We start from the raw sequence: 18,668 nt of genomic DNA on the forward strand, positions 1-18,668 counted from the left end.
AGACAACCCCACCACACACAGTTCAGTGGTATCCAAAACCCAACCTGCGTGATATGTGACAGTCAATCTGCACATGGAACTGTCAGTACAGCTCCCAGTGCAGTTTCTTGCAAACAGAATCTATTTCACATCTACTAACCTGCTCTGCAAACCCCTAGTCAGCATGTGGCAAGTGGGGATAATTGTCAGATTTACTTGAAAACCAGGCTAATACTGCAAATTAATGTATTAACATGAGGAGGCCAGGGAGACAGTTGTGGAAAAATATATCTCAGTGTAATGTTTATAATTAGACAGCTTTAGGCTGTCATCATATTTATTTAATTTATTTTTGGTCCTTCATTAATCAGGAAACCAAAAACCACATTTTTACAAGCCACCAGAATGACACTTAAACAAGAAAAGTCTAGGCATTATTAATCCTCAAAAGGTTGTTCTCATTGTCAGTACAGTACTTAACTTTCTTTTCATACCTTTGAACATTGATCAGTTATATCCACACTGAAAAACATTTGAACAAATATACAAGAAATTAGAAGCACTGTAATAAGAAAAAAGGGCAGTGCAGCTCCTGCTTGATCAGAATGCTTACTTTTGTTTTATTAAAGTAACATTTAAACAAACTAGGCAAACTGCATACTGGGTGAAAATAGAAGAAACATAGAAATATGGCCAGCAAAACAAGAGCTGTTATTTCCCCAACACACACCCACTTGGTGCCAGCAAGGCTGCACCTGGAATACTGCACACAATTTTTAAACCTACTGCCACTTCAGTTCAACTGAAATAGTGAGAAACTGGGGAGGATATGTTGGAGTGAAACAAAGATGAGCAGGGTCTTAGACCTCATGTCCGGTGAAGAGAGGTTGGGTGAATTGACTTTCTAAGTCTTGCAAAGAGGAAGTTAAAAGACAATCTATTAGCTTTCCCTACTCAAAGAGAATTTACAAAGATGATTTGGCCAAAATCTCATTTGAATGGTAGCTGATGACAGTACAGAAGGTCAATGGCCAGCAACTGCAGCTTGAGAGATTTAGGTTGGACATTAGAAAAATGTTTTTCATTAGGAGGGCAGTGCAGCACTGGTGTTAGTCCTGCTTCAAAAAGAAAGTTGGACTGTGCAACCTCCAGAAGTCAGTCCCAACCCATATTTCTGTGATTCGGTGAAGAACTGTGTAGTCCAGTGTCAAAAATATTGTTCCATGAACATGAAATGACCAAGTTGTCCACCATTGCATTTCACAAGGATTATGCTAGATCTGTGTGTGGGTTGCTCAAATGTACTATACCAGCTCACAGGGGAAAAGAGAAGGACTAAAGAAGAACGCTCTTTTAAAAGCAGCCTTAAACTAAACAAAGGTATCTATCTGAGATGAGCAGGATTGCTTGAGCAATTGGCAACTCATCAGAACAGATCATTTGACTACAAAACTAAATGTCAAAATGTAATTCTGAACACTTTAACTTGGTGGCAACTAACTTGTAACACAAGAATACAATTTTCTTATTGCTACTATGATCTTGACCATCTTGCCATCATCTGGGTGGCATGTTGGATATAACAATGAAAAAAAAAATCAGCACCATCAATAGCATGCACCAAAGGTCAAGTACAAGAAGACAGCAAGCACTGCAGAAAACTCAAGACCTACATCCCAGCAAGACTTTATGAATAACCAAACAGATCTACACACCGCCATCCACTGAATACCTTACTCCCTCTGTTTGGAAAGAACTCCAACTTTCAGCAAATATGAAGTTTCTGTTTTCCCAGATTCTATTTGTGCACAAATTAACCATAATCCAGTATCAAATGGTTCCGCTATACCAGTCTGTGGTCAAAATTCCCAAACATTTACACTGAAGAAGCCAGAACTCCTTTTTAAGCTATTCTCTATCTTCTGGTATAAAGCTCTAGCTATAGTTTGAGACTTACCATGAAATAATCAAGTGTATGGACTTTCCTTTAGAGATCACACAGGGACAGTATCAAAGCCTAAGTGCATACTGTGTTATTAAACATACATCTGAGCCAACAAAACATCCTTAAAAGGGTAATACTGATAGCATCTGTGACTTTCTCTTCAAAATGTGCAGGCTTCAATACAATGCTAAATATAGGTCAATTAACCTTGCTCCAGATCTAAATGTATAACCAATTAACTAAATTAATCTTTAAAAAAATAGCAGTCATTGGCATTATTCTTTGAACAATCTCTGTTCAGTTTCATGATGGCATACATTTTAATGAAAAACTCATTGTAATGTAGCATAAGGCATAATTAATTCGGGAAGATTTTTTTTGGTAAATAGCTAGTACAGATGCTGAATTCTATTTTTCTGCTGGTTTTATTAATCTTTCATAAACCAGGATTTCCAATACAATGGCTTGTAACAGAACTTTTAGAAATGCATTAGCTGTCATCAGTGGTGTTAATTTAACTAGGATGTCATCATTTGTATGATGGTACTTTAACATGATGATTTTTGAAACAACAGATAAAGCTTTGTTTTATGCTTTGGAAAGAAGCATCTCTGTATAACAGATGGAATATTAAAAAATAATTATCAATTTTTTCTGTAGTTCGAAAATTACTTAAACTGTTTAGCTAACAATGTTGAGAGTATGTTTGTTTAGGAAAAATCTGCTTAGTCAATGGCTAATTTCAAATCCAAGCGTATGCAATCAAATTGTAAAATGAATTAATCTATATAGTGACAGGCAGCCAATTTTCACCATAATTATGCTTTACAGATATGGTACAGTGAACTTTTACCCTAGGATTAGAATTGCTGTGCAAGCATATAATTCAGCTTCACAAACTCCAGACACCTCCTCTAAGAAGTGTTTCTAGGGTATTTGCTAAGCTTATGCGAGAGTCATTTAAATTCAAAGAGAAACACTAGAAAGATGAAATGAATCCCTGGTGCTCTTACACTCCAGAAATAGATGCTTTAAGACATGAACAAAGAGAATTAGTGTTAGCAAACATACAGGAATCCACTCTTCCCCTGGATTCTTCTTATTTAAGTGCACTTTTATATATATAGTACTATGATATTTCTTCACTTCTCAATTATGTATAACATTGTATTTCAAAGTTTTAAACAAACTTGTGAAAGGAAGATAGACTTATTGGAGGGTACTGCTAGCTTCCAAATCCACAGCATGACAAAAAAGGCCCAGGCATCAAAAACATCTCTGTCTTCTGAGGGCATACAAAATAGTCAAAAGCACAAGCTCTTCCTCTTTCCTACATTTTAACTGATGGGAAAAATTTACCAAGCCACCTTGTAATGATAACTAGTAACTGCCAAGAAACTGGGTGCCTACAACATTCTTCACTGGGTTAATTAAGTGCTTAAGTAAAAGGAGAATGGGATCTCCATTACTTGTCACTGAGACGTGCTCCGTGACTTCCTCAAATGGTTGTTCTTCATTAATCTTAAGTCCTTTCTTCTCCACTACCAACTTAAATTTTGAAATTTTTGAAATACCGTTTCTTGGTCATGACCAGCCAAGAATATTTTCCCATGCGGGGCACATGAGTTCAACTGTTTCTTGAAAGAAGATCCACCAGATATCCAGATAATTTCTGTAACATCTTTTACCCCACCTTGGATACGGGAACAGCCAAAAAGAAGCCCCTCCAACACGTATGCACCCTAAAATATATGTTTTCTACCACTTACAAGGACTTTTACAATGGCCTTACCATGTGTTTCAGTCTGTCTGCTTCAAAGGATTGATCTGTTGTAGTAATAAGGGTGCAACAATATTTACATTCCATTAAGGAGACTGCAATACATTGCTTAAAAACTGATAATTCCAAAAACCAAAAGAAGGAAAAAGAAAGAAAGATCTGCAATAACTGAAAGGAACGACATGGAGCTTCTCTTTCAGACTGCCCAAGGCTGAAAGGAAGGCTAGGTATTACAGGTAAAATATGCACCATATTTAAAAAAAAAAAAAAAAAAAGGCAGGTAAAAATGATATTATAACAAACCATGGAAACAAAGACTGTAAGAGGTTACAGTAAGAAAGTACCAGAGCACTCCTAGTAAAGAAACCAAACTGCAAACCAGGATTTTGCCAGCTACAGATGAGCGTATGGGGGAAAATAACAGACTCTAGCTTAACATAGCAAAATTATGGGTCACTATGGGATGGATTTAAAACTAGAGGGATATACAAATAAATGACAAATTTGTCCCTGATAGCATGAAGGCTTTGTGAGATGAGTCACACAGTGTTTCTTAAAAATTTCCTCATTAGATCCTGCCTAAGAACTTCATCAGTAGGTTACTGGAAAAGATAAGCTGAAACGGAAATGATAACGTCATTAAGCATTTCTTTCTCATACGGAGAAAAAGCACTTTAAAGAGTATCCTTTTATTTATGAGGAGAAGTTTATATGGACATAAGTAAATTATTTAAAAATTACCTCTGAGTTACCATATACTTATGGAAAAGTGGAATTCTGTGAAATGCTGGAAATTAAAAGAAATCCTTGTCCTTTCGTTTTCTATGAAATGTCATTTCAGGCCTTCCTAGTGGACATGTGGGAAGGGCAGTTAACCTGTTCAGCAGCCTGCTCACAGTCAGCAGCTGCTCGGGAGGCTTACTAGGCCTCAGAATTTCATCAGTCTTAAAATCTCACTTCATGAACATGTCACTGGAAATCCATGTTAATGCTACCACATGACCTAAATAGCTGTATTTCTAGTATGTTCTTAATTTACTACAGCACGACCATTCCAAAGTCAGAAAAACAGTCTTAGAAGAGCTACTCACACAGAAAAATCTATAGTGTTTTGTAAATCTATAGTATTTTCCAGTCCCTAAATAATACTTTACTTAGATAGTGTCTGTTTTACATCTGCTATGTATCTTACTTTTAGCTGTCATGCATTTCCTCAGTAAAGGTTTTCTTTTACAGAACTGTACACTCAGAAAAAAAGCAGAGCTATAACAGTCATGTCGCTGGTGCTACTGTTTACCATTATCTTCAAGGTTTTAGGGTTGATTTACATTGCGTTCCTCCCTATTTGACTTTAATTGTCTGCTTCAAGTTGTCAGGACATAACTATATCTTAGATTTGCATTGCATTAGGGGATCTTTTCCTTTCTCTATTGATCTTGTCTTACGGAGTAATTTAACTCAATTCTAATTTTCTTTTGCATGCGGGGTGCTCTCTATCCAAGGAAGTGAGTTATGTGTATTCAAGTGGTGCATCTTATGAATCTTGTTAAGCTTTACCGCCTTATAGCCCGCACTGATGGAATATTTAATCACAGAAATGAGTTGGCAGATATGATGTACAATACAGTTAAGCCTTGCGGCATGTGTCTTCACCAGCAATTGAGAAACGGGTGAATTTGCCATTCATCAGTGCCATCCTGACAGCTTTGTATAACCTTCTGTTTTTTTACTTATTTATGAAGATTAAAGGTACTTTAAATCAACAGTTTCTCTGCAAGTGTATCATCTATACTTCAGAAGTGGCCAAATTTTTCATCATTTATTAGGGGCTAAAGGAACTTCTTGCACTGACTCTGAAAGAATTGGTACAATTTTACATGACATTGTCGGAGACAATAATTACACAAAATAACTAGAACATTGACTGTCTTAAAAAATGATGTATTTAATTTTATAATTGTCAAAAGTGCAACTGCTTCTTCTCCAAGTAAGGTGGGAACCCAAAGGGGAAGATAAGTTGCAGTATTCTATTACAGCATGCAAGAACTGTATTGCTCTTTTACTCCCATTTTCTAACAACTTTAAGAGATATGCACAGAGCTCTTTTTTTTTTTTAACTAAATTGCTTAAAAGAAAGTTCAAAATTCTGAGAAAAAAATTACCTTTTAGTCAATACCGAATATACTTGATATGCATTTTTAAAAAAGACCCAAACTGCCTGCATGGATAAAGAGAAAGAAAAACTGAAATACATGAAGATAGAACTTTCTGCATAGGTGTGGTGGAGTGCATGTCATAATTCATAAAATTAAATTAATACCCTTCTAATGGTAATTAAAGATTCTCATTAAGAAGGGCAAACACCTCCCTTGTGTTGGCAATAAAAATGCACTTGGGACTTTAGGAGGTTATACAAAAAAATCAATAACCTGCCATTTTATAATTAAAAGACAAAATAAATGTTAGGGAAAAGTCCAGTAAATTAGGAAAATTACCTTCAGGAGAGATTGAAAATATTGATTTTAATTTACAAACTATGTGAACTCTTCATGCCCTACTTCATGAGACAATTATAAGTCAGGTTGTTAATTCTGCATATGTATTAGAAAATTGATTACTGTACTATGGGAATATTATTATATTTGTCATTAACACAAAGTCATTTATATAAAATGACTAATAACTCTGACTTTCTAATTTATGCAGGTTCAGGGCTGGTTCACTAACTACTCAAACGAGATCAATGTTAAATTCCTGTTTTCAATGTAGGCATACATCAAGGAAGGAAATAAATTCTGCCTACACTAAATACTGCAATTCCATGAATGCCAAGTTAGTATTTTCATTCTGCTGTGCTACTTTTACCCTAAGTGGAACATTTTTATCTTAGTAGATGGCCCTGGATGTGTTACAGGCAGCCTTTTTTTGAAATAAATATTTGCAGAAGTAGTCCTACTAAACAATTTCTATCTCTCGAAGTCCCTTTAACTAATGAAAGTTTCTTCACCTTTCTCTAGCGGCGGATTGAGCATCTCCACGAATACAGACTATCCAGCAGTACCTTTCATTTATACTATCTGTTTCCGGAGGAAAAGGTACTCATGTATCTTCTATACAAACTTTTTAGTATGCCCGTGTAACTTCAATCCTGCATCATAAACCTGTAAATGACTTGCAGATAACATGAATCAAACAAAGAAATCAAACCTCACACCAAATGCATATTCTGTACTTCTGCATGTTTTAAAGAATAGTTAAATAAAATTTGGCATGGACAACTATAGCATAATCCTTACCTGCATAGAATTCTGGACTATAAACTGCACCAACAACTGGATTTAATTTCCAGCCTGCAGCAAACATAAAAACATAATGGAGTTAATATTGCAATTAGTGATAATAATGAAAATGATTTTTTAATTTTATTTTTGTATAGAGGTACACAGAAAAAAGAACTTCAAAAAAGGTCATTTTAATGAAAGTTTTATAGGCATCTTAGATTACTGACCTTTAATATCAGACTCTGAAGTATGGAACTAAGTAATGAAACAAGGCATTCTCTGGACATAATAGTACTGGAGTGAATTACCAGGTGAATTACTGCAATGGACAGTTGCCAAGGTCTTACACCCTTAAGTTACAGAATTAAGCCAGAGCTAGTTCAGGCATCCCTGTATCACGCAGCACCAGAGTAGATCAGATCATTTTCATTGCTTTAACTCTCTGGTTACAAGCCAGAGAGACCAAAACACTTCATTTGCTGGACATAAATGTTTTGGATATGCATGCGTTCGTGTATGTTACAGAGCAATCAAATAATCTGAGCATTTTGATTGTACTGTGGGGGAAAATGAAATCATAGACACTGTGTGGAAACGTCTGTTGTGACACGAAAGAGATTCGCACGCTGTGGGATCCCAGTCAAATGCGAGACTTTGCATTTGTTCATCAGACTGTCTGCACTGAAACAGGACAATTACAGGCACGCACCAAAAGCGACTGTACCGCCTGCATTTCCAGCTGGTAAATTCTGTTAGTGTATTGCTATATAGCAGCAAACATGTAAGAAAATGCTGCAGTCACATTCTGCAAAGCTCTTAAGCGGTACAAATGCAATCATTGCCTTCGTCTTAAATGATCACTGTCCTCCCACAGCTGGCATAAAATCAAAGCACAGAACCAAGACATGTTCTGTATTGTGTGTTCTGGCCAAACTCCAAATGATTACTGCCACGTTTTTACACCCGATGCAGTATCTCCAGGTAAGCCTGGAGTGCACAGGCTCAATGCAGAAGCAGAGCCTGTGTTCAAAGCATAGGTGATGCTGAAGACAACACGAAGGAATTGAAGAGAACAGCAGCAGAAAACACTGGCAAACTACTTTGTATTCTCAGCTGTGGTGAAGTGCCAGTTACTACTGTGTTTTGCTCAGCCACAGGTGGATCCAGTCCCAGTTAATTCCAGATGCCACAGAACATGCCGCTATCCATACTACTTTTTTGAAAGTGTTTGAACAATTAGTTAGACTACTGGGACTGAAAAATTAGGGGTTTTCCAAAAGCAGATATTAATCAAAGGAGTGGGAAGCACCAATTGTAAATGGGAATAAAGAAAAGGCATCTTTTATACTCAAGTACTTCAAATAGATCCTATAACCACACTGTTGGAAACAATACAATCAAGACAAGGACAAGAAGGCTTTTCAAAAATAAAAGAGCCAAGATTAGAAGAATTTAAATGCAAACTCTAGCGAGGGCTTGTTTCTGCCTTGGCCATATCATGTAATGCAAAAGCTCAGTAGAAGACCATAATGGATTCTAAAACCATAATGCATTCTATAACTGAAAAGTGTAACAACACAAAAGAAAACTATTCCTATGCATAAAAACACTGTTATCTCCATCTGAAGCACATAACAGCATTTAACTGTTCATTAACAAACTTGAGGGGTGTTTTTGAAATGCAACTCATTAATAAGTTCAAGCAGAGTGAAGAGCAGCACTTTATGCAATCTGCTCTGAGGAGCTAGCAACAGTTACTATATATAGCAACTTTGGGGGTGTGTGTGTGTGTATATATATATATTTACCTAAAAGACAATTATACAAGGTGAAAAATGGCCAACCAAGAAGGGCTAAAATGGCCTTTCCTCTGAAAACATCACAGGATTTACACCTGACCTTCAATTTTACACACTACATGATTATAATTGGGAACATCATGGCATAAAAAATACTCTTAGCCAAATTTTGACTGATAGAAAATCATCCAAAGACTGAGACTTTCAGTAAAAATCTAACTTTTTATAGCCTAGTGAATATTTGATATTTCAAAATCATTACTTCTTCAAAAGACCACTGATCAATGCCATGTAAAATGAAAGATAGGACTGAATTTCAGATCTGTCAGCTTTTGCTGTCAAAGAAGCTGACAGACACCTCTCAGCTTCTAAGTTACACAAACAGCGCCACAATTTGTCTGAGAGAAAGAAAAAAATCTGGGAAGACGCAGATTGCTCTTCACAGCTGAAAGCCACTCTCATCTTTCAGTTCCTTCCCTCTCTCATAGTGACGGCTGTCTCATCTAACTTTTTGAAGCTTCTACAGGAAATACTTCATTCATCGTGAAAATAACAGTAATTAAACTTAGCTTTATCTTGTCAGCTACCCATGCACTGGCCCATAGCTGCGGGGGTTAATCAAGTCTGATAGGAACTGATGTATTCGAGCAAGCAGCTGCCAAGTAACCCTCCTTCAGCAGCTGGAGGAGGCAAATTCCCTCCACTGTGTGTAACTTACTGCATTTTTCTTACTGTCACAATATTAATCTCCCCCTCAAATTGAAACTATAAAAGCTCAAAACTTAAAAACCATGGAAAGAAACAAACAATCCCTCTGCCTGTCTCCAAACCCCACCCCATGCGGTCAATGAAAGGAATAAAGGTTAAGCGCGCGAAAGGGAAAGGAATAATCCCACTGCACAGTGTAACAAGCTTTGGTAGAAAGTGGGCCACAGCAATGCAGAGGATTATTTTCACTCCACAGGCCAGACAGGCACCCATGGCTGAAGGAATGCTGTGGTGGGAAAGAGGCCATGTGAATCCATTTTATTTTCCTCCTGTTTGGAAACAGGAGGAAAGAGAAGCGAGAAGGAATTTAACCGTGGTAATAAAGTCACTATCTGGGGTTTTAAATTCTAAGTTTAGATCAACAGACTGCTCAAATTCAAGATACTGCAAGTATAAACTTTAAAATATACACATCCCTCTACTGATCTCTGTTTCGTGTTCCTCATTCACTGCTGCGGTTCTGTGAATCTATCTAAACATGATTCTCTATTCCCTGCAACACTTGGACGAATATCCTGAAATGCAATACAGGCATCAGAAGAAAGTATATCTATGAACAGGATAGGCTGGAACATCTAAAAACATCTCCAAGTTATTTTTGCTAACAACTAGATCTCCTGACACTGAATTAGCAAAGAAAAGGCATTTCTATCTCCAAAGCGTATGAGCTCAGCCATCAAAATCATCCTTTCTGATAACAAACTTGCACAAGAAAGCTCTCCTAGCACCTGGGCAGTTATTAACTGCTCTTTTCAGGAATCATCAAAAATTATCAGAAGGCATGCTTATTTGAAAAACAATCCAGGATGCAAAAGCAAACCACTTATTTGAATGAAGCTACATATATTAAACAAGTCTAGGTTTTTGTTTTAAGATCTACTGACTTTTGCAACCCTATTTCAACATGAGTACTGTTATCAAACCACGAGCAGTATTCAGGAATGAAAGACAAAATATAGCGTATCTTATTTTTAAATTAACAGTAAATATTAGTGCCTGATGTTTTCATATAATATAACAGGGGCCTCAACTACATTTTGAATACTTGCCAATAACATGTCAGTCACCAAGTGCTCCTTGAAAAAATAACCCCATGTATTAAAGAGGAATTAGTTCTGAAGAGATGGGCAAGTGCAAACAAAAGTTTCTAGCTATCTGCATCAGAAGCACCTCGTAAATGTTTTTTTTTTCTTTGCTTGTGGAAGAATACAAAATAACTAGCCTTATATTTTATTTAAAAGAAGAGACCTTTACTTCAGAGAACAATAATATCTAATAATCAGCTATAATGCTGGTTAATTCCTGACAAAATGATAAAGAACTAGAATAGTGCATTGTCAGGATGACTGATAACAGGAACACTGATTAAACAAAATTAAACATCTTGTGCATCTACACTTCAGTCCTTGTTGCTTGCAATGTTTATGCAAGAGGAACAGGATTCTCCTTGTATGTTTACTTTAGGGGATCTTGGACATTAAAAGAAAAGTAAAATATTCAAAAAGCATGAAGTACAACCAGAGTTTGCCTTGGTAGATACTTATCAAAAGGTGTGCAAAAGAATATGCGGCATGCAACGCCTTGGACATACAGACTCACAAACTTAAATACTATTTTTCATGCATTAAACAAGATCTTTCCTACTCTTCATGAGATCTATGCCAGATGGAACAAGATAGATGATGAAAGACATGGCAGTGGGAAACACTTAACAGCAGATTTTGATCACCGTGGATTTGGGTATTTATAAATGATAACACGTGACTTAAGCAATCCTGTAGAGCAGGACAAAGAGCTACACCTCTGCCAGACCCACATACCTAAAAAACTCACATTTCCAGCATTCCCTTCTTTCAGCACTGAATGTGCCAACATATAATAAGTTATTTAATAATTAATATTTCTGTGGCCTAATGATAATATGAATAAAAAATACACATTAACATTTATGACAAAACTACTTTTATCCATTTATCATTATGGCACAGCAGAGAAAGTTCATAGTATCATATGCATATTGGTAATTTCCTCCTTCTTGCAACAAAACCTTGTTATGCAATCCAGTCAAGCTTCACTTTTCTTTCACTAGATAAGCTGAGGTGTTTTAAAGCCAGTAAAGATGGAGTTTACCATCTGCATCACTTGCCAAGTTTCACATTTGCATACAAAATGAGGAAGAAAACAGCTTCTGAGAAAGCATGGAAACTTTCAGACTCTTCTTCACCACCAGATCATTTCAACTAGTCTCAGTTACTACACATCAATAGAAAATTATCACTATATTTTATTTTTACTGAGGTAGGGAAAAGTTACGACTCTTTCATTAAAAAAAAAAAGTAATGAGATCTCAGATACAGAAAATAAGATCCACTATATTTAAAAATGGAAAAGAGTCTAACCTGCCCGTGGAAACCTTTACTGAAATACATACAGATTTAATCTGCTTTCTACTGGATGAGAAAAACTAAACTGAATTGAAAAGTACATAATCATACCTATACAGTCTAGTAAAACTAGAAAATGTAATTGCAATTAACTTAAATTGAGATATTGCTTTCTGGCATTGTTGAGTGAGGAACTTGGTAGAATTTTCTGAACCAGCAAATGCAAACTCAAGCACATGGTCAAACATTGTCAAAAGAAACAGTTTTAAAATGTGTTGCTTCCAAACCTTACAAATAACTATGGATTATTTTTCTATCATTAATGTGTGTTTCTATCATTAATATTATATCAACTTAAGCCGGTACTAGAATGATGGTTGGTTTTTTTCTTTTAAATAGCTCAGAATTTAGATTTTTCCAGGGAAAAAAAGCTGAACCACCCAATCACAGTTTACCCTTTTTTTTTCTAACCAATTGCAGAAGGAAGACACAGAAAATTATCTTTGTCTAGATGCATGTCTTGGTACTAAAATGTATCTCATGTCTGACAGAGACATTCTTCCTACTGTTCTCACTACCTCCATCACCCAAGCAAAGCAGAATCCTCCGATTAGTACAACCATTGTACATTAACACTGCAGAAAGCTGAGAGAGAATAACACTTTCCTATCAGTTATATTTACCTACACAAAAGCTACTGTGGTTAAACACTGGGATTCCAGTCAGACAAAATGACACATGTTGTGCCTACATGGCTGTGAATTAGCTGAACATTCTACACAGATGGAGTTCATGCTCAGCCACATCATGTTTTAGGTCACTGGACAAGGGCTGAGCCCAAGGAGATGCAGGAGATGTGGACTATAAGTAGCAGAGTTCACCTGTTCAGCAGAAGAGTTAGGTTTCACATGTGTTCACACAAAGCACTGAGATCTCGTGCACTTACCATTCGTGTAAGGGTTGACAGTCTTTTTATTTGTCATTACACGTGCTGTTGCATTATTTACCTAAGCACATAGAACACTGGATTAGAAAGGGTTACAGGGAGGGTCCACATTACTATTAAATGCATGCATTATTACTGCTATTAGGCATGTAAAAATAAAATGCAATTTAATTTAAAGGCAACAGGTGCATAACAAAATCATACTATTTATAATTACATTTACTTTCATAACCATTTTAACTTACAAATCATTTCAATAAAGCAACATCATATCATTTAAACTTTAATAAAAAGACATTAAAAGCAAATTAAAAGGTACTGCATAATTTAAGACTTAAGAGCATGCTTGTATTCCATGATAACACTGATACAATAAATACTCAAAACAGAAAAAAAAAAGATTATATGAAGGAACATGCAGTGGAGTAGAAGGGAAAGAGACAAGGTACAAGGAAACAAAGAAAATGTCAAAAAAAGGGACAAACGAATTTTAGCAGTGTGCAACATAACCCTTTAGAAGAGAAGTACCATTGGAAAAGCAACATCTAGCATTCAACACTTGGAACAAGAGCCTTTTTCATTGCAAGAATTAACAAAATCATTCAAGCTTTAAAATCACAGCTAACAAAAGGATAAAAAGAGGGTGCATTATTTAACACAATATGGAGTTAACAATCTGAGTAAGATGTGCACGAAGTCATATCCTCAATCCAATCAGTGCCTCCCAGGCTTGCTTAAAACGTACACTCAATTACAGGCGTACCAATATAGAAAAAAATGTAGCATCAAGAAAACTTAATACAACAAGTCAAAAAAATTCACGTGGTATATCAGCGCTAAATACGTGAAACGGCAGATGGACTTCTCCACTTACCATTCAGCACCATCGCCAGCATGGGTATGTATACAGTTACCATGGTTACTGAGAGTTTGGTGAGGGCCCTAAGCGCTACCGTCGAAGGGGGAAAATGAAAAGGCAAAATATGCAACATCTTACTCAAAAGACGACAGCATTTTCAATTGGTATTTTTTTTATTCTAACAAATACGACTGAGGCAGTATTGAAGGGGATCCAGTGGTACTAAAATACGGTTACGTTGGTTTTTAATAGATACAAATAGCTCAGGCCATCCAGCCAAAATAGCCTGATGATTTCATTAAAAATTGAATCTTAAAACTAGTTGGTCTCTACTCTGGGTTTGTTTCTTTTTTTCCTTGTACGTCTTTTGGATGTTTCTTTCCCAATCTGAATTTTTTGAAAACCACTGTGGATCCCACATCAACCCTGCAGAAAAAAAAAACAAAAACCAAAACAAAACAAAAAAAGAAAACCAACCTTTTGTTTGTTTTTGTTTTGTCTGTCACACTTTTTTTTTGTTGTTGTTCTCAATTTTTATTTCTTTTTTTTGTTGGCTGGTTTTTGGAATCTACTGCACCCATTGATTTACAAAACATCCAAAATAATAACTTCAAAATAGCAAAGCTTTCATTTTTTTTTTCAATTCTGTCATCAACCTTTCAGCAATAATGATAATAATAATAATAATTACAAAAGAAATAATAATAAAAAACCCAAGTAAGGCCAAATTCTCTCTCTTTATATATAAATATATATATAAACAATGGGAAGGGGAAAGGGGAGCACACAGAAGACACCAATGATGCATCTGAAACAACAAATGAGAGTGAAGCAGACATTTATAAAAAAGATGAAAAGGAAAATATTTTGAACATGCACCTCGATTTTACGGCCCTCTACCACGGTGCCGTGTAATTTCTCCCTCGCCCTGTCCGCATCAGCACTATTTTCGAAAGTTACGAAACCAAATCCCTGCATGCAGGAGGGAGAAGGGGGGAAAACAACATGCACATTATTATTTCAGTCAATGACCACTTGTTTGCTTATGTTCTCTCTCTTTAATTTAATATTTTCTTGTTCTTGCTTCATTTCTGTAACATGCAAATTAGAAAAATTATAGTTGTATTGAGATGTGCAATAAATAAGCGACAAATGTGAACAAATTTTTTCTGTCATCAGTTAGATAATACCCTCTGAGAAATTCAAAGAATGATACCAAAAATACCTTTCTACATGTCACTACAGAGGAAAAGAAATCTAACAATAAGAAAATGAAATTAAAATAAATTACAGTGTCTTCACATAGAAAAAAATGAACTAATGAGAAAAGAAAATGAACCACATTTTAATGGCATGCAGATATCTCAACAAAATAAAAAACATGTGCACAAAATTCAACACTGAATGTCAATATACTCTAAAACATTGCCTACTTAATCATGCTGTTGTGATCATAAGAAACATTGTTCCCATGCAACACTAGGGTAACTTAAACTTTTGTCAAACTATACAGCCTTTACTTATTTTTTCCATAAAAGAAAAAAGGAAAAGAAAACCACCAACAAAACAAAAGTACTTTTAGAACAAAGTATAAACTTCCTTGTATTAACAGATCAAAGAAAATCACATGATGTGAACAGAAAAAGAAACTCTGATAAAGGAATAAAAATGCAAACGTTTGGAATAAATTTAACTGGTTCATTTACTATTTCTGTATATTACTTTCCACATACAGGGCATGCAACTGATAAAACTCCTGAACCCCACATTAGCGGGACAGGAGAATACTCAGCAAACATGAAATTCTGCCTATGACAAGTGCCTTGCTTTATATTACGCTAAACCAACAAAATTCCCAATCCTACTAGAATTCTTTTATTGTACTAAGTTAAATTAAACACTGCTTACAATGGCAAATATTTTTTTTTAAATACGACATCGAAAAACGTTTTAGAAATATACACCAACCCTTTGAAGTAATTCTTACATCAGCACTACAATGCCTTTGCATGTTTTCCCAAACTCATCCAAACAAATAAGCTTCTGTATCCTTGGTGTTTCAGAACACGAAACATTTGCAAGTTACACGTGGCAGCTTTATAAAGAACAGGCATTGCTGCACTTATTTGAAGCACTACCACAAGCTTTTTCTTTACTGTTACTTTAGCTTGCACTACGGAGTTTAAGCGTTCCTCTGGTCTCTTCCTTGGCAATAAGCCATGAATCATGTCTCCTCATCCTCCAATCCATTTGCTAAGTTTTGTGGACAGTACTCACCCACTTACTCTCTGCAGTTCTACCCTTTATGTACACAGTGACTGATTAAGAAAAAAAAAAAAAGAAAAAGGAAACCCCCCAAATAGTGAAGATATTAATGCATTTATTTGTATATTTTATACAAAGAAGAGACCAAACATGAAACAAAGACAAAACAGACAGCGAGCACTGAGAAAAAAAATGAACTCTAACATTATTTAAACTGACAAAAAGAGTTAAGATCAAGGGCATTATGTCACTTAGTTGGGTTATTTTACCCACTCAGAGAACACGTTTCTTTGTGCCAGTTTATCATACAGAAAGTGATGTTTCTGTATAGTAGAATATTTATGTTCAGTTCTTTTTAAAGGACCTCAAACACTGTCTGTTGCTCCATTTTTTCCACTTTTCTGAAGCCGGAGCTCAGAAGTGCTCTTTCAGCAGTTCCAGAACATCTAAAGCCACATGTTTTCTCCACTCTACCTTCCACAATTTTAGCACAAAGCCATGACCTCGCTTGTCACAAGACTCAGAGGACCTAACTCTCTTTACTCCAAAGCACCAGGAGCGTTCAGGAGAAAGTAAAACCCTTTCTTCAGCACTAATCCCCACGTTTTAGATGCCTACATTGTCTTTTTAAAACCTAAAGTCATCCTCAACTTGAAATTTTTATTTATTCTTCAGCTGCTCCCTCCCAACATCTAAAAGCTCTTTAAGAAGAAAGCTCATAATTTAAGATGGCATTAAGAAAATTTCATGCTACTGAACCCATCTTTCCAACCAAGCAACAGCATGAATTCTGTCAATTCTGTTTGCTCTCTCCTCCCTTCTCAGAATTGCAGACATGGGCTGGGAGTTGTTTAGTCAAAATTTTGAATCAACATTTTTAGTTCACAGCAGTACCAGTTAATTTTTTTCAAAAAAAATGAAGGAAAAGAGAAAACCCTAATTATAATATATAAAAAATTAGAAAAAGATATATAGTGGAGCCGTAAGACAAGATAAGACAAGAACTTCAAGACTCTGAGAAGAATATCCATTGTAATTTTTTGATTTCTTACAGTGCACTTACTCTCATAATTAACATTATTTAAATTAATCTCTTACTATATATGCAAATCTTTAGTTTTACTTAGCGGACACAGAAACTCAATCACAGAACAGAGATTCATCCATCACATATTCAAATTCCTACCCAAACACTTTAACATTGATTTTATATGCAGCTGACTCAACAGCTCCTTTAGCTTAGCATACTATGCATTTTATTTTTAAAGTCTGACAAATAACTTAATTATAGCCAAGTTAGTGTGCAAGAAGGTTCTGTTTTAATTTGAGAGATGCTTTGGAGCTCTTCCTATTTGAAGAAATACAAGGTAATATAATATCTACCAAGTATATATTAATACGTATTGATATATATGCATACAGAAACAGAACTATGGAAGAGTTTATGTAGTATATAGCTGTATAAAGTATTACTTTACAGCTATAAAAAATGGTACTTTTGGATGTTCCTGTATCTCTGCAGCCTTGTAATCGTGCCCGAGACAAAAGCCATTTTTAGAACAGCAGAGTAGCATTAAACTCTGCACAGTAATGGAAGATATATTTCAAACTGTCCTTCCAAGATGAGTGGTTAACACAGAGAATGGTAAGTTACCAGCAGTTTTTAAGGTGACTTTATTCAACAACTTCAAGAATTGGCAAAGGTAAACCTCACATATTTAACACAGGTTGTAAGAAAGATCTACATCAAAACAATATTGAAATTCTAGCAATTCTCACAAAAGAGTTTCAAAAGTCATCAGTGTCGCATACAATTCTAGCAAAGTTTTCTTAATTACTATTTTTATGCCCTGAGGCAAACAGAAATTTCTAGTATGAAAATTGCATTGTTTTAGGGTTTCAATTTTACGAAGACTCCCGTCATAAATTATTTTATTTTATTTTATATAGTATAGTGGTATTGTAGTGTTAGGCTTTTTGAATCTGCAGTTCCATTTTTCTTACCTACTTTGGTATGAAAGTAAGCCCTAATTCTGCTGCTATTCTAAGAATATTTTTAAACATTAGTTACTGGAATAGAAAGAAAGAAACAAAAACAAAAAAGAAAAAAAACTGAGCAATTCTTTCATGCCAAACTGTGACAAGAAACAAATTTGAATTTTGATCCTGCAAACTTTTTTACCTGTACTTAGTTTGAGACCACTTAGTAGTCCTCTCAATTTCAGTGGGATTTTATGAAAACACAGATAAGTACTGCCAGGAATGGTACTTTAAACTGGTGCATTTTAAATCCTACAGAATGGACAGGAAACAATCAAATAAATAAATAAAATACTATGTTTCTCCTATTCCTAATCTTCATTTAAAACTTTTTATTTAATTGAGAGAATCTAAGGGTACTTCTACAAATCAAAATTCTATATAGTTATACCTGAAACAACCCTAAACAAGATGAGGAGCAGTACACATTAGCAATGAGATGCATCACACAACTGCTTTAAGTATCTTCAGCAGCTTACTCAGAGCCAGCTTGGATGTACCAACACAGCACTGGATAAGGTATAAGTATTTTATAAGAATATGTCTTAGAGCCTCTAATATCAAGCGTGTAACTGAGGTAGTGACACTACAAGGCTACCTAGAAAAAAACGCTTCCTAATGA

The 18,668-nt window shown here is 35.4% G+C and overlaps 1 protein-coding gene across 37 annotated transcripts in view; it reads right to left on the reverse strand.

Annotated features, from left to right (window-relative positions):
* Window positions 1-18,668, reverse strand: part of RBFOX1 (RNA binding fox-1 homolog 1) — an 862,353-nt gene that overhangs the window by 70,148 nt on the left and 773,537 nt on the right. For 30 of the 37 annotated variants that reach the window (XM_069870203.1, XM_069870191.1, XM_069870193.1 and 27 more), the window contains 3 exons: window positions 14,621-14,713; window positions 12,883-12,943; window positions 7,001-7,054 (listed from right to left, as the gene is read on the reverse strand). In XM_069870203.1, the coding sequence (XP_069726304.1) occupies window positions 7,001-7,054; window positions 12,883-12,943; window positions 14,621-14,713 (208 nt within the window). The remainder of the gene's footprint in view (window positions 1-7,000; window positions 7,055-12,882; window positions 12,944-14,620; window positions 14,714-18,668) is intronic. The other 7 variants (XM_069870196.1, XM_069870205.1, XM_069870217.1 and 4 more) reach the window with 3 other exon arrangements.

This window comes from Phaenicophaeus curvirostris, chromosome 16, assembly GCF_032191515.1.
Source record: "Phaenicophaeus curvirostris isolate KB17595 chromosome 16, BPBGC_Pcur_1.0, whole genome shotgun sequence".
In the NCBI taxonomy this organism is placed as follows: Eukaryota; Metazoa; Chordata; class Aves; order Cuculiformes; family Cuculidae; genus Phaenicophaeus; species Phaenicophaeus curvirostris.